The sequence below is a fragment of the Dinoponera quadriceps genome, unplaced genomic scaffold, assembly GCF_001313825.1.
Source record: "Dinoponera quadriceps isolate SergipeBrazil2010 unplaced genomic scaffold, ASM131382v1 scaffold1425, whole genome shotgun sequence".
NCBI lineage: Eukaryota > Metazoa > Arthropoda > Insecta > Hymenoptera > Formicidae > Dinoponera > Dinoponera quadriceps.
In genome coordinates, this window is record NW_014555679.1 from 798,665 (window position 1) to 814,440 (window position 15,776).

Below are 15,776 nucleotides of genomic sequence, written 5' to 3' on the forward strand. Positions count from 1 at the left end.
CGCATACGTAGGACCGTGAGTAAGAGAAAAAAGAAAACGAAGAAGAGAAAAATGCGCGAAACGAGAGAGAGCTCCGAAAAAAAAAGAACGAGAGAAAAGAAGGTAAAGAAGAAAAAAAAAAGAGAGAACGAAAGAACAAATTTCCTTCTCTGAGATCGAGTTTGTGGGCTGAGAGCTGAACGCGCAACCGGCGACATCGGAATCGTCGACCTTGCTACCGATTGTCCAGGACGCCCACGGGACGACGACGACGACGATCGTCGGTTTGCGGGGCGATGCGCGGGAAACGCGCGTGTCATCCGAGTCCGCCGCGAGCGATTAACAGCGCGTCGTGGTCCGGCGGAGTAAGCGGACGCGCGCCTTATTATCAACGGCCGTGGGTCGCACGGCTCTGCACACACGCCTTTCCTTCGCGTTCTCTAAGGTAATTAAGTAAATACGCGGTAAAAGTAAGTAAGTAAGTAATGACGCGGTCACGCACGCCCGACGAAACGTGCTCTCCGCCTCTTGTGTTCTAATCGCGCTACTCGCGATCCGCGCGCTTTTTTCCCTTCGGCGTGCGCGCGACGCCGCGAGAGAGAGATGCGCGTCCAACTAAATCGCGACGACGCGGAATAATACACTAGTACTAACAATAATGATAATATGATAATAATGAATACCGGAATAGCGCTGTTAATAATTCGTAGCGATAATACATAAGCTGCGTTAAGCGTCTCGAGCGCGCGGTCTTCAGTCGGTAGTACGCGATACAGAAATACGTACATGTGTCGAAGATGTGTGTATTATGTGCGCGTGTACATGTATATGTGTGTGTGTCTGTGTGTGTGGAGATGCATGTCTATACATATAATAATATTTATAATAATATATGTATAATATATTAGATATTCTCAAACGTTCTCACTCATGTCCAATCACTAATTCATCGTCGGTCGATAGCTCGCACAAGACGAAACGATAAAAAAGAAAACAAAGGGGAGAAACGATCAAAGAGGAAACAAGACAATCGCGCGAACGATAAACGGAAGGGCGCGAAGAATGCCGCTGAGGAAAATTCACGCGCGAAACGAAAGGAATCTCGTTTTCGAAAGACGGTCATTCCGCAAAGAACATCCGCGCGAAACTGTGTATATATTATATATATATATATATGTATATTATATATATATACGTATATATGTATAGAGCAATAATAGTGATAATAATTATGACAATAAAATAATTATAATGTTAATAATTGTGATCAGATATACCTATTTAATAGAATATAATCATATAGGAAATAGAGTTAAATTAAGCAACAACGTTTCTATTCATTTTTCTTCTCTCTCTCTCTCTCTCTCTCTCTCTCTCTTTCTCTCTCTCTCTCTATATATATATATCGCATCGATATATCCCTATATAGTTAAATTGTCAATCTTTTTGTTTTTTAAATTCCTCGTTACGCTGCCGTCTACTATGTCCTATAATCTTTCATTACATAATCTTCCTAACTTTAATTATTATACTTTAAGATATGTATCGTCGTGTATAGGTGTGTATAAGTGTGCTCTATCTGCTTTCCTCTCTCTTTCCCTCTGTCTCTCCCTCACTCACCCCTTCTCTCTCTCTAACCTTTAACAATACTCTCTATCTGCCTTTATTCCTATTCGTTCGTTTTAACATCGCGAGGATGAACAAGGGTTGTCGCCGGCGGATCGAAGCCGAGAGGGGTCGACAGACGATTTCTCGCGACGCGTTGCCGAGCACCTTCGTCTCCGTGAGATCGCGCGCGACTTCTTTACCCGTCCCCTTTCTCACCTGCGCGGGCGAATCGACCCGAGAAAAATTGACACGTTTCGTCGCCGCTGTCGTCGTCGGAACGGTGCCCGCGCTTACCGAAGCGGAGCCTTGCGTTTATCACCATTCCGTTTTCCCGATAACTCACCCGTCATCTCTACGTCGCGGTGCGCGTCCCTCACCTCGCGGGAGGTCATTTTCACGCGAGGATGCCCCGTGTCATACGCATCCATTGTGTATATTGCGTGTATCTATGGGCTTGTGTGTGCGCGAATATGTGTGTACCGTGTCGTTCCTCGTACGTGTATATATGTGTGTGCATATTAATCGTGTTCACGGCCCGCGTTGCGGCGCCTCTTCGCTACTACGCTTTCGTGTTTGTTACTCTTCTTCCTTTTTTTTTATTTCTCGATTAAGAAAATGGCAGTTATCGGTCACAGCCAATGGCTATATAATATTCATTAAAAGTTTTTACGCTTTAATATTTTACAATTATTAAATCTTAGACACGACACCTTATCAGTTAAGTTACTCGTTATAGAACGCCTCTAAAACTAGACGCGCCACGTCCCTTTCGTTTCGTAATAATACCGGTGTGTCTGTCGGTGTATTTTAAATGCACGTGTGTGTATGTGTGTGCCGAGTGTATGTGATGCGTGTGTGTTGTCGCGGATGCGTGTCTCGACACCGTCGTCGTCTCACACCGCGTGCGAGGACGAAGAATGCATCGAACGTACACCTGCGCAAGAAGAGGAGAAGACGCCCGTCGTCGGAGAAGCGAGAGCGGACCCGAGCGGAGAGTCGTTGAAGAAGAAACTCGCGTCGGCGGCACGCGAATCGCACGCGCGAGCGCTGACACTCGCGGCTCTTCCTTTCTCCTTCTCTCCCTCCCTCTCTTAGTCGCTATCACCCTTTGATAGCCGCGTAATCGTGCGATTCTCTCCATTCGCACTCTGATATCGTCGATGACGCTAAACTACCGCCTACACGTGTACGTACTTGAGCGCGCGGACGCGCTCGGCTTCTGTTTTCTTTTGATTTACTTATGGCACTATGTGTTCAATTGCGCGGCGAAATGCGCGTTAATCACGCGTACCGTACCAGCCTCGTCTTCCTAGAGCGCGCGCGCGCGCACGGTGTCGTTTCGCGAACTGTGGCGGAGCAACGCGACCGGACTCGCTGCGGTGAAGAAGGAACCGGAAGATACTGAACGAGATCGTTTCCTTTCCTCCCCTCCTGAGACCCGACCGAAGCAATCGGGAATTCGTAGGCTCGATGACGTTCACTCTTTTTCGCGTAAGATCGACGAGCGCCGGTGCCACGAAGGGTGTCGGGAAGGGGACGCATCGTGTGCGGGTAATACGATGGCAAAAGCGAGAGGAGAATGACGATCGCGAGACGACGACCCCGCGATGTCGGAACCTCGGCCAAAGTGAAGGCTGCCTCTAAAAGCGCTCGTATAATCGTGTGTATGTGTGTGTAATGCACGCGTTGCCGGTTAATTCAGCAGAATTGTCCTAAAGTCTAGCGGAGGTTCTCGACGAGGTTCTTCCCTTCTTCCATCCGGCGTAAAAACACCCCTCCCCCTCCGCCCCGTTTTCCCGTCTTCGATACAACCGAGGGCTCGATTCGGCGCTCGCGAGAGAGCCATCGGAATCGACGGCTTCGAAATTGTTCCGAACGTGATAAAGGTCGAAAACCATGCGGAAGACTGAGTTTAACGCCCTTCGAAGGATCCCGAAGAAACTCCCGTGCGATAAGCGATGGCACTCGCGAGGACAACACGAGGACCTCGGCCGGCGATCGAATCGGTGGAAAGCGCGCCCCAGGAGTTTCCGAGTTCACGATTTCCCCTGATATATCCCGATATTCGCTTTCCCCTTTCTGTCCCCCAACCTTCATCATTCGACGTCGAACGACGAAATCATTCGACGTTACGATAACGCACGATCACAGAGCGGGATTGAGTTTCGCGCGATGCACTTCTCATTCATACTCCTCTCTTCGTCGAGAAGTCGGCCTTGCTCGCACACCCGGTGATCATTTAAACGAGGCCTCGCGCGAGATCATCCTGTCGTCGATCATTTCGTGAGAAAAAAACGTCGAAAAGCACGATCCGTCTTCCGTGTCCCCCTCTCTCACTTCGTAGCTACCCCCTCGCGCCGCCCACACCGCGCTTCTCCCACCGGGTTTTTGGCGTCGCGAGTTCCGAGTTCTGGCAACCACCCTAATGACACCTTTCTTTCTTTCTTTCTTTCTCTTTCTCTCCCTCTCTGAACCTGCTGCTACCGCCCCGTTGACTACGATATTTTCCCTCTAATTTTCTAAATACTCGCTTCTTCTATTTCCGGAAGATGGGTTATTCTCACGCTTCCCGCCCCTTTCTATGTTTCGACGAACGATAAGTATGCGCGTTCGCGGACAATATCGGTGTGTCATGCTGTAACTCACTCACTCACTCACTCACTCACTCACTCACTCACTTACTCACTCACTCACTCACTCACTCACTCTCTCTCTCTCTCTCATGCGCGCACACGCGCGCTATTTTATATATATGCTATATATTATATAATTTAAATATATAATATATTATTGTGTGTGATTTCTCTCTCTTACTTTATCTGTCCATTGGGACCCGATCGAAATATACGAACGCACGACGAGCAAGTGAAGAAAATCGATAAGAATTTTCCCCGCTCTCTAAAAACAGCTGGCTAAAAAAGGGACTATCCTCAGCGTCCGTCGCCCATCTCTCCCTTCTTTGCCCCGTCTCTTTTTCTCACCGCCCTCTTCTTCTCCCCCCTTCTTCGTCTCCCAAATCCCTCGCGCGCGCAAGATCCACGATGGATTCAGACTTATTATAGCGAAGTTAATGAGAATCCTGACCTAATCTGACATAATCTACATATATACGCACGTGCGTGCCGGCCGTTCGCGTTTCTCGCGCTCGGCACGGCGAGACGCGTCTTCGTAACTCGGAACGCAGACGCTAAAGAGAATACCTATAAATATATTTCATGTGTGTATATATATATATATAATATAATATATATCTGTGTTATGCTTCACCATTATGCTTCTCCTTTTACGCATCTTTTTCTTTCTTTATACTTAACATAGAAAAAATATAGAATTTACTTTACCTCGAACTTAAATATAATAAACTTCTCTCTTTCTCTCTCATCGATTATAATATATATACACTTTTATATATATATATATATATATATATATATATATATATATGTATGTATGTATGTATGTATACGCGTCGTGTGTGGTGTGCCTCGTGTGCTACGTGTATGTAAGGGAGGTGTGTTGCGTGTGTAACTCTGTTTGTATTTCGAATGCTGGCATATAGTTAACAAATAATAATATACAAATATATAATTCGCGCGTGTTTCTTTCGCAAACCCTCCGACGGGCTCGTTGCGTACGCGAATCTATTTTTAGCGTGCGTTTAATCGGATGAGTGAAAGCGCGAGTCTTCGTTCCTCGCTGTCTCGCGGTCGCGAGCACAGGAGACAGCCTCGCGGAACGAAGGATCGCTCTGTGTGTGTGTGTGTGTGTGTGTGTGTGTGTGTGTTTATATGATCACGGGAAAAAATCACTGGGAGGAACTGGACTGAAGAAACACGAAACGAAGCGCACGACGAACGGATACGTTATTTCATTCGCGACAAAAATTAAGAAAGAATGAAATATAATAATAATATTAATAATATAGAAAGATGACAAACAAAAAGGAGCGAGTCTTGTGTGTTCAGAAAGATCGAAAAAATATCCTTTCTCGTCTTTCGACGCCCACCGTCGCGTACGATGGGCGATTTAGATATATATATAATATATATATTTATATATAATATATGTAATATGCATTATATATAATATACCTCGACTTGTGTTCGGAGCTGCGACTTGAGCATATCTTCGTTTAAAAAATGGCAACGATTGACAAGAACTCTCGACGATTAAAAAAATAGAAATGCAGACGACAACGACGAAGTGGGCGATGGGAAGGGAGGGGCGTAGGCAATCGAGGGAAGGGAGGGAGAAGGGAAACGGACTGGATACATATACGCGGGGTAATACGGACTCGATGTCGAAAAGCGAGGGGAAAAACGGAAACACCAACTATGCGGAAGCGACGGTGATCACCGCTGCCCCCGCGCCGGTTATTTCACGTTCGGCTTACCGCGTTTCGCTCTTCGGGATAATAAATTCTAAGGGTACGGAAAGGGGAGAAGGGCGAATCGGGGGGAGAGAATTTGTCCGTTTGTCCCTCCTGTTGTTGGTCGCGGCGCCGTAAAAAAACAAGGCCCCGCGGAGGCCCCGGTTGGTTTGATTAGCTTCTTCCCCCTTTCTCGTCCTTCTTCGAAAACGAGATTACACGAAGAAACTGACCGTAAGAAACGCGAGGATATAATATATACGCACGCACGCACGCACGCACAAGCGTGCTCCCTCTCCCGCGCGAAGGAGAAACGCGCGTCGTACTGGCGATTTTCAACCTCGCAGGGGACACTGCGCAATGGGAGCCCTTCGTTCGCTCCCGGGAACCTTTACGATCCGAGCGCGCGACGCCCGTCCGCGAGAACATGGAGGAGGGAGGACGACGATGAGACCCTATGTGTGTACGTGTGTTACGTATGTATGAGAGAGAGAGAGATGTACATGTAGTGTGTGTACGCGCATGCACATGCACAGAGGGCTCTCGTCCTTCCTCCGGTCGTGCGCGAACCCGGTGTGTCCCGGAGAGGAAGCGGGTACGTTGACGCGTGTGTAGAAGATAGAACGAAACGGATGTGTAACGAAGACAGGCACACGCGCGGACACGCGAATGATGATCGTCGATACACATCCACGCGGTTTTTGCGTACATATATGTATACATACGTATAAATATACACGTCGACATGTATATACATATATATACATACACGTAGAGGAGGATATATAGAGAGAGATATTAGATATTAAATGCAAAAGGTTAATAGCGATAATGCGATTACGCGCCTCTTCAACGAAAGAAAAGACACACTACGTGTGTGTATGTGTTTGTGTGTGAGAGTGTGTATTTAAAAACGTCGATCCCTACGTGAAACGAGTATCGCTTTTTCTGTTATCTCTTTTTTTTTCCTTTTTTTTTCCGACGATCGGGTTTAGCGATCGCTCGATTATTACTAGTCGAAGAATACACTTACGAGAGCCGCCGGCGCATCGACCGACCTCGTTTCTAAAACGCTCGTTCTTCCTGCCTTGAGAGAGCGGACGCGCGGCCCCTCGACGCGCTCTGTGTGTATGTGTGCTCTATTCTTTACGTCTTTTTATCCTTGTTTTTCACCTTTCTGCCTCGCGTTCTCTCTACTTGCAATTTCCCGTATTCTCTAAGCCGCGACGGATTCTTAAATATAATTTTCTGTCCCTCTTTCTACCTTCCTTTCTTTCTTTCTTTCATTCTTTAACGTTCCCGTTTTTCTCTTTCTTTCTCTACTTCCTCTCGAATGACATTACGGCCTAGCCGACCACCCGCCGTCCCATCGGCGAAACGCGCGAAAAATACAAAATCTAAATCTTGTTTCGATAAAATATTATTCACCGCCTGTGTTCCCTCATTCACTCGTCGCTTTCTTCCTCACATTCGCCCGTTTACACTCATGCTTCACAGATACTTCCCGACACACAATATACACATACATATATATAGCGATATATATATATATATATATGTATGTATATACGTGTATGTATGTATATAATTTTATAGTTATTATTTCAATTATAATATGTCGCTTATATAAAGATATTGTTTAAGATAATACTCTCTAGTGGCGAGGGAAGCCGGGTGGAACAAACGCGCCGTCCGCGCAATATCACTACGTGATTTCGTGGCGAATCGAGGGGCCCGTGACCCTCTTCTTCTCCCTCTCTTTTTCACGTGTAGGATGTCTGTGCGAGATCATCTATCAGTGTGTTCCTTTGGGCGTGTGTGTGTGTGTGTATGTGCATCAGAGTAAATGTGTTGCGATGTCGTGTATACGTGTTGGTAATTCTCGGTAATCTTCACTGTCGCACTCGCGACGAGCTCGCAGGTTCGTCGAGTCCGTAATTGTACACTCGGCAACGGAAAACCTCCTCCCGGATCGATGATAAGAACTTAACACTTTCTACGCGCGTTCCGAACGAACGCTGAGATCAAGACGTACGTACGTTTTTCGTTATTCCTTCGTGTGAGGAAAGCTCCGAATGAGGAGAGGCCCGTGGGAATATTCTTACGGTTGCCCAGTGCGCAATCTTGGTGAAATTATCGAGATGATCCTCTCTTTGTCCAGCCCTTTTGGCACAAAATCAAACATTGCATTAAGATAAAAAATGTCAGCTTCGTATCTTCCCCCGTCATTGGACTAAAAGGAAATCGTGAGTATGTGTGTATGTACTCGTTGTCGGCTGGAAAATACGAGCGTAGTAAGCATGCTTTGACCGAATAATATATGTATATATACGTACATATATGTATACATATACGAAGCTTAGAGAAGCGATCAAGAAATCGAAAAGATACATATCTTTGGACATGATTTGAACGTGGTTCACTCAGTCGTAGTTATTACTAAGAAAGACAGAAAATGAAAGTAAGAAAGAAGAAAAGGTAACAAGAGAGAAGAAAAAAATATCTCGCGAAAGCTCTAAGATTCATGCTGAACAAGCAGCAGCCTCCGGTTCCCAGCAAACGTTCGACCAAGAGAAATCTCAGGAACGAGCGGAGAGTTCTTTTCGTATTCGTTCTTTTTTTTTTTCTCTTTATCTCAATGCGCAAGAACAACGCACCGTGTGTCGAGTGTAAAAGTCAGGAAGGCGAGGCCGGTCGGTCCGCGACTCGATCGATCCATGTTTCGGACCTTTAGCCTCCGGGGTTAGCGGAGAAAGAAAAGTAGCGTCTCGGTAATCATCAGTCTCGCTACTAAATACATATTTATATATCAGTCGAATCGTCGCAGCGTCGATCCTTTGCGGGCGATAGAGAGGCTCTCTTATTTTCTGTTTCTTATGTTTTTTTTTCTTCGCGTCAGTCCGGACGACAGTACGATCGAGTACCACTCGCGCGATACACACGGGAGTACTCTTCGCGCCGTCTCTCATATATTTATATAAATATATAAATATATATGTATATATTTTGTATACATATATATGTATATATGCGTGTGCCTCGAGAAAGCTTAGTACTCGACGAGCCGCGAGCCTAATCTACGCAAGCGTCGAGGGGGAGGAGGGGCGGGTGCGAGAAGGAGAGCGGGGTTACAGAGGGCGGGGCGAAGGGGAGGGAAGCGAGATGACGATGACGGTGGGGTGAGACAATGTTTCCATCTCTGTCCCTCTCTTCCTAAATATATATCTCGTAGAACTTAAAAGCTGGCTTCGTTGTATCCGGTCAGCGGGAACGACGGACTCGAACGACCGTACGGGCGTCGAGGCATTCCCGTCGCGTGAAAGAGATTATATTGGCAGCCGTGGAATTGAGACATTGTGCGCGTCCGGTCCCCTGACGACGGCGGCATCACACACTTCGGGTGGACGACCACGACGACGACGACGCCGATGATGAGAACGTTGACGATAACGAGAACGACGAAGACGACGCAGTAATAACGACGACGACGATGACGACGATGATAATGAGGATGAAGCGTGCGACGATCGGCGAGGATTGCGCGGTCGCGGGCTACTGAGTGCTTCCCCGACGACAACGTCGTCATCGTCCTCATCGTATCCGCCGGAGCTAGCCGCCGTTCGTATCGAGGAACGGTAGAAGGTAAGTTGATGCAGCCGCTGCGTATACCGGGTGTCGCGGCGCGGTCAGCTGACGCGGCTCCGCGCGGGCCTTTAGGAGAAGATACGGAGTGCCTGCAACACCGGCCTGGAGCATACCGGGCAGATGGGATCGATGCTCTCGCAGAGTTTGGTACCGCAGTCCATGCAGAAATGATTGTGTCCGCAGGGTACCAACGCTGCCGTAACCTCCTTGTCGCCGCACACGAGGCACTCTCGCCGTGCGCCGCCCAGAAGCGAGTCCGTGGGCGACGCCGGGCTCGCCGACGCCGGTGGTGAGGGCCTCGACGGTAGCGTGACACTCGGAAACGACCAGATCGAAGAGGCCGAGGCCGGCTGCGACTCGAATGACGGCGACTCCCCGAGACCTTCGTCTCTCTCCAGTCCTCCAGCGCCCCAAATAGCCACGATGTCGTTCATCCCTGCGGCACCGGAGCTACTGGATGAGCTGCTGCAGCTGCCGCTGCTCGAGAACGCGCCGCTCGAACCGTTGGAGGCGTTCGAACCGGGCGGATCGAGGCAAGTCAAAATTGAGCTGAGCCCGCCGCGGCAGAGCGCGCCCAGCAGATCAGCCTCCTCGCACACGCTCGCACTCGTGCCTGTGCGCAAGCTGATGTGAGCTTGGATCTCTCGCCTAGCCGACTCCACGTTCTCCGGCAGACCGGTCACTTCGAATACCGGCTCCTTGTCACGACTAGGTGTTACAATGTAGGTATGCGTCTGATGTTGGATGCGCTTGATGGTAGCGCCCTTGGGTCCCACGACCAGACCCACCACTCTGTAGGGTACGCGTACCTGAATCGTCACGTGTCCAGGAACCGACGTGGGTGGCCCCGGTGGTGCGCCAAGGAGTGCGCCCAGCGAGCTCTTGCGCGACGCTCTGATCTGCGAAAAGTGCTCCGCAGCCGATAAGATTTCACGCTTCGCACGGGCGACATCCTCCTTGCGACCCGTCACGACGAACACCGGTTCCTCACCTCGCACCGGCGTCTTTATGTAGGTGTTCGTCTTGGCGCGGAGCGCCTTGATCTTGCAGCCTGCAATCAGAACAAGAGAAAGAGACGTTCAGTTACTCTCACCTTGCTTACACGGACGCTCGCGATTTTCCGTGAAAATTAAGCGCGCGCCCGAGCCGTCAGACGAGATTTTCGTTCGCGGTTGTCGTCGACTGCCTTCTTCCCGACGAATCGTATACGAGTGCGAATAAGCGCTGCTCTCAATTTCTTTGAGTGAGGTCTCACTCGAAACGGCTGAAAGTTCGCTCGAAGCGACGGTGAAAAGACTGCCGCTCGGGATCGCGAACACCACCAGTGGACCCTTTTCGTCCAATCGATTAGAGTGAATTTGTTTCTACCGCGGTGCATCAGATCCGCTCTTGAATCTCGAATGAAAATGTTCACCCGACGATTCAGAGTGAAGAATTCACTCCGCACGAACGAAAGTCACTTGACTTTTGTCATTCTATCTTTCGACTTGAACCCCTTTCGAAAACATTCATCAGAACACGTATCAAAGAAAGGTTAATTGTTAATTAACGTGCGCAAATGACGATTATTATTTGTTTGTCACATTTCGTCCGAGCGCAAGGCCGCCCACACGCTTGGACTTTCCAAAGTAACAGCAGCGCGCACTGATGCAATGATTGTTTGCGTATCGCACTGCGAGAGATGCATTGCAACGCGAAGAGCAAAGAAGAAGCGGAGAAGAAAAAAGAGAGAGAGAGAGAGAGAGAGAGCAGGGTGCAGGAAACTGGAAGGAAGGAGGTCCCGACCCGGTCTGGTCCTCGGTCTCGCAGACTCTTTGGCCTTGAGCCAGCGCAATGCTAGCAATGCAGGTGAACCACTCCTCTCTCTTTCCTTCTTTCGCTCCTTGCTCCTCTCCGTCGTTTCCTCTTCGCGTTCGTTCCTTCGCTCGCTCGCTTACTCACTCACTCACTCGTTCGCTCGTTCGTTCAACGTCTCCTTCGCGCACGTCCTGAGAACCTCTCGTTCTCTCTCATTTTCTCCCTCTCCTATCTCTCGTCCGCTCTCTCGCTCTCTTCATCCTCCTCTCTCGCCCCGGCCTCCCTTTCATTCAGTTCACTCTCTCCTTCGTCACGTTGAGAGAGAGAGAGAAGGCGACGTGTATACGTTGCTGCATCGCATACCAGCGGCTGCTTCGCGTGCTTCTCCTTCCCGACCAGCTTGCATTCTCCCTTTCTCTCTCTCTCTCTCTCTCTCTCTCTCTTTCATTCTGTCTCTCCCTCGTCCGCTCTCCCTCTCGTGCACACGTAGTTCCCTCGTGTAATCAAATTTTGTATTTTCCAACGCGCGTCGCGGCTCAAGAAAGCAAAATACGACGGCGGCAGGATTCGGGGCGAAAGAGCGTGTGAGGATGAGTGCAAGGCCGCGAATGAATTCCGGAATACTTTGTTCGTGCGCGCGTGGAAGTACGCTTGAGAACGAGCCTCTCGCGGCAAAGCGAAGGATGCCTAGGACCTTCGCGCAACAACGGCGGCGGCGACGAACGCCAATGTCACGGACGTTCCCCGCTTCTTCAGGGACATGCACCACGGCGCACAGTCTTGACATCGATACGGAACGAAAGGCGCGTGGTGTACGTACATATATATATACACATGTGCATGTACACGCAGCGCGCGAACGATCGGCGACACGCGAACGCGAAAGAAACCGAGGCCCGCCGGGGTACGTATGGGAACGTCGTGAGGTCGTCTCGAGGGCGTGAACGCTATCAAAGTCGTAACTTCACTCGACTGTATATTACGCGGGACGCTGCGTGGTCTCGCGCGCGCACCGGAAGTCGAATATTATCTCTTTCATTTAGTTGTGAACCAATGGTTATTTCTCTCTCAGATAAAAAACAAAAAAGAAACAAAATTACACATCGCGTGTATTATTCGTCTCGGTGAATTGAGCTTTTCGAAATACGAGCGAAAGGAGGAAGAAAAATAAGAAGAAATAAATGTTCTCGTTCGGGCGAAACCCGTAAGAAAAGCCCGCCTCTCTTCTTTTTCTTCTTTTAATTTCACCCTAGTGACGACTTCACCTGCGCGTCGATCGCTCGATCTCTACTTCTCGTTCGGAAACAAGACGAGTTCCCGTATCAGGCGTCGAAGGCATCACGTTAAATCATCGTGAATTGTTAGATGGGCAGATACGCGGAGCGTCCCGATGGCAACCGCTCTCTCTCTCTCGCTCGCGTGCAACTCGGAACACGCGTCGAGTCCCGACGGAGTTTCCGCTTCTCCGAGGCGCGCGCTCTCTCTCTCTCTCTCTCTTTCTCCCTTATTCCGGAAATTCGCCTAGGGCAAACCGGAGCGGCTCGGTTCGGCTAAATAACTCGGCGCAGTCTCTCTCCGCTCCGGCGATGGGAGGCAACGACGACGAGGCAGGTGGACGAGGATCGGAGGAACACGGGCGCGCGCACGAGACGGACTTGCACAGGTAGGTAGGTGAATATACGCGCGCGGCAGGAGAGCGAAGACCCGCTAAGGGGAAAGGAAGGTTGCCGCTCTCGTAGAAAGAGAGCGCGAGGAAGGTGGCGATGGTGGGCTCTTGTGGTGGTGCTGGTACTGCTGCTGCTGTTGCTGCTGCCGCGGTGGTGCTGGTGCTGGTACTGATGTAGGAGGTGGTGGTGGCACAAACGGAGAAAGAGGAGGCGGTGGGGCGTGGGTCGTAGACAGTTGAAGGGCCGCGGCCAAGGTGAGGCGAGATAGAGAGAAGGGAAAGGAGAGGTAGAGAGAGAGAGAGAGAGAAGAAAGAAGGCCCCGGTCCGTCGGAGAGAACGCCGCTCGAGGGGACCCTTCGCTTTGTTCGCCTGGTTTAAGGGACGAGAGAAGGCGAAAAGAGAGGATCGAAAGGAACGAGCAGAGTCTCTCAGGGCCTTCCCGTCGGTCCCTCGTTCGACCTCCGACGTCCGTGTTGCGTTCGCGAAATCGTAGACCACAGGAGAGAGTCCGAATCTCTCGGTCTTCGGGGATCGGCGGCGCTTGAACGCGACGAAGAGGATTCGCGAGCGGGACTCGATCGGTTGTCACAGAATACTTCGCCGCCGACAGAATGGTAGCAGCGTGTGCAACTCGTCTCGCGACTCGCTGTCTTACTATTCGAGGGAAACGCGTCACTCGTGTACACGACTGGTGCGCGCCGGTGCCGCACGTGGCACCGAGTGAGCATAATGATGAGCGAAAGCCTCTCTCGGCGGAGCCGCGACTCTCCATTCCCACGATACGTCACGCGCGCGCCTCGGATGACGTTGCTAAAATCCGCAGCAGCAGCAGCAGCGGCGGCGGCGGCAGCAGCACGGCAGTCCCCAAAGGCCGCAGGATCAATAGTTACAGGCTTTCACGGTCCGCGGCTCTGCATTATAGACGCCCCGTGTAACCCTCGAGTGCATAGGCCGCCGAATATAGGCTACACGCCGACTATGCTCCGAAACTTTGTCCCTCCCGCTGAGCCCCCGACTTTCTTAAATGATCCTCATTGTCCGTTGATTCCGGACCGTCCGGCGAAGGAACGCTCGCGGAGGAATATATTTCGGCGACGATAAACGGACGGACGGACGGACGGACGGGCGAGCGAGCGAGCGAGCGAGAATTTGGATACCTTTCTTCTGAAGAGACATTTCTCCGCGCAAGGAGCGATTCTTATCCATCCTTTTCCGAAAGGACCGAAGCGCCGTCGTGTACGAAGAAGAGAGAGAGAGAGACCCGAGAAGGACGACGATCCCGTAGACCACCTGCTTTCGCTCGTCTTTCGCTTTAATTACGACCGCCGAATATCCAGAGAGACGTTTCTCTCTCCGGCTGCAGAAATAAAATTCCATCGTCCCGGGATTTTGCGTGTCGGTATGTTCTCGGGAAATTAGAGCGGAAAAGCGCAAGCTTAATTACCGCGATGTTAAATCGAATCTCGCTCGTAATCGGTCGCTCCAATTTTGAATTACCGTGCAACAGAATAAACGTACAATGCGAGAACGCTCTGTTGTGAATTTCCACATTTCACATGCGGAACAGATCGCGACTCTCCAACGGGGATCCGCGTCGGAAAAGTCAAAAGTGCACGTCCGACCCGGTCCGGAGGTAGCTCACGCGTCATGAGGAGGAGGATTGCCCACGAATTTTCTCTCCCACGTCGAAGAGAGAGACCCGCGTCGAGAGACCACAAAGTCCCGGCCACGCAGTTTCCCTCGTTCGGTCGCGGCGGCGAGGAGGTTTGTTTAGTGCCCGTGGGGCCCTTAAGTAGCGGTACCCTTTGGCATCGTCGACGTCGTCCGTAGGTCCGCCACACGGAGCTGGCATCGCGAGTTTCTCAGGCAGGTCAGTGAAACTGCGCCGTCAAGTTGAAGGCCAACACCCCCACAATGCAACGGCCGAGCACCACCGCTCTCCCCACCATCATATCGTTAGATCGTCCGTCTCCTCTTTCCCGCCTATCCCCTTACATCCCCCCCCCTCTTTGCCCCTTCTTCACCCTCTCCTCCTCCTCCTCTTCCAGCTGACGCTGCCCCTTCTAACGTAACCCCGGCTCGACACGCGCGCGCGATACAGCCGAGGAAACTCCAATAACGCCGATAACTGGCCTCGACCGCCCGCCTCTGTACAAATACTCCCTCGCAAAGTAGATTTATCGCGCTTGGGAACGATTAATCGCACGCGCTGCTCCGATTCGGCGCGCGCCGCGCACCTGCAAATTTTCCCCGACGTTCGAGGATCATTTTTCATGATCGCGCCGTTACTGTTCGAGATGTAATTATCGACGAGGCCGAGTACGTACGAATCAGCACTGTGGCGCCGTTCCGAGCGGACGACGGGAGAATAATGAATGAAAGATACCAGGAGAACCGGTATTGACTAATGCCCTAAACTTGATCGTCCGAAAAATGTCCAGCGACGACGTAAAACGAGCATCAGCGACGTGAGTGAATGGAGTTATGCTCCTTCTCATCATAGAACGTCGCGAGATAATCTATCTCAACACTCCGGCGGTATTTGCTTTCTCTCTCTATTTCTTTCTCTCTCTTCCCCGGCAAGTCGGCCGAAGAGGACGGTAGGAGCACGCGGTCATTCGTGCGTTGACCATCGAGCAGTCCGGATCAGCGAGTGCGCGCGCGCAGGTGTGGTAACGACCCGTCCTCTCTCTCTCTCTCCCCCCCCCCCC

General features: G+C 50.6%; 1 protein-coding gene across 1 annotated transcript in view; it reads right to left on the reverse strand.

Moving 5' to 3' along the window:
- Positions 1 to 9,669: 9,669 nt before the first annotated feature.
- The window catches only part of LOC106745126 (RNA-binding protein MEX3B), a 36,525-nt gene continuing 30,418 nt past the window's right edge, over positions 9,670 to 15,776 (reverse strand). Inside the window, exon 2 of the mRNA XM_014620412.1 lies at positions 9,670 to 10,652. Within this exon, the coding sequence (XP_014475898.1) occupies positions 9,670 to 10,652 (983 nt within the window). The remainder of the gene's footprint in view (positions 10,653 to 15,776) is intronic.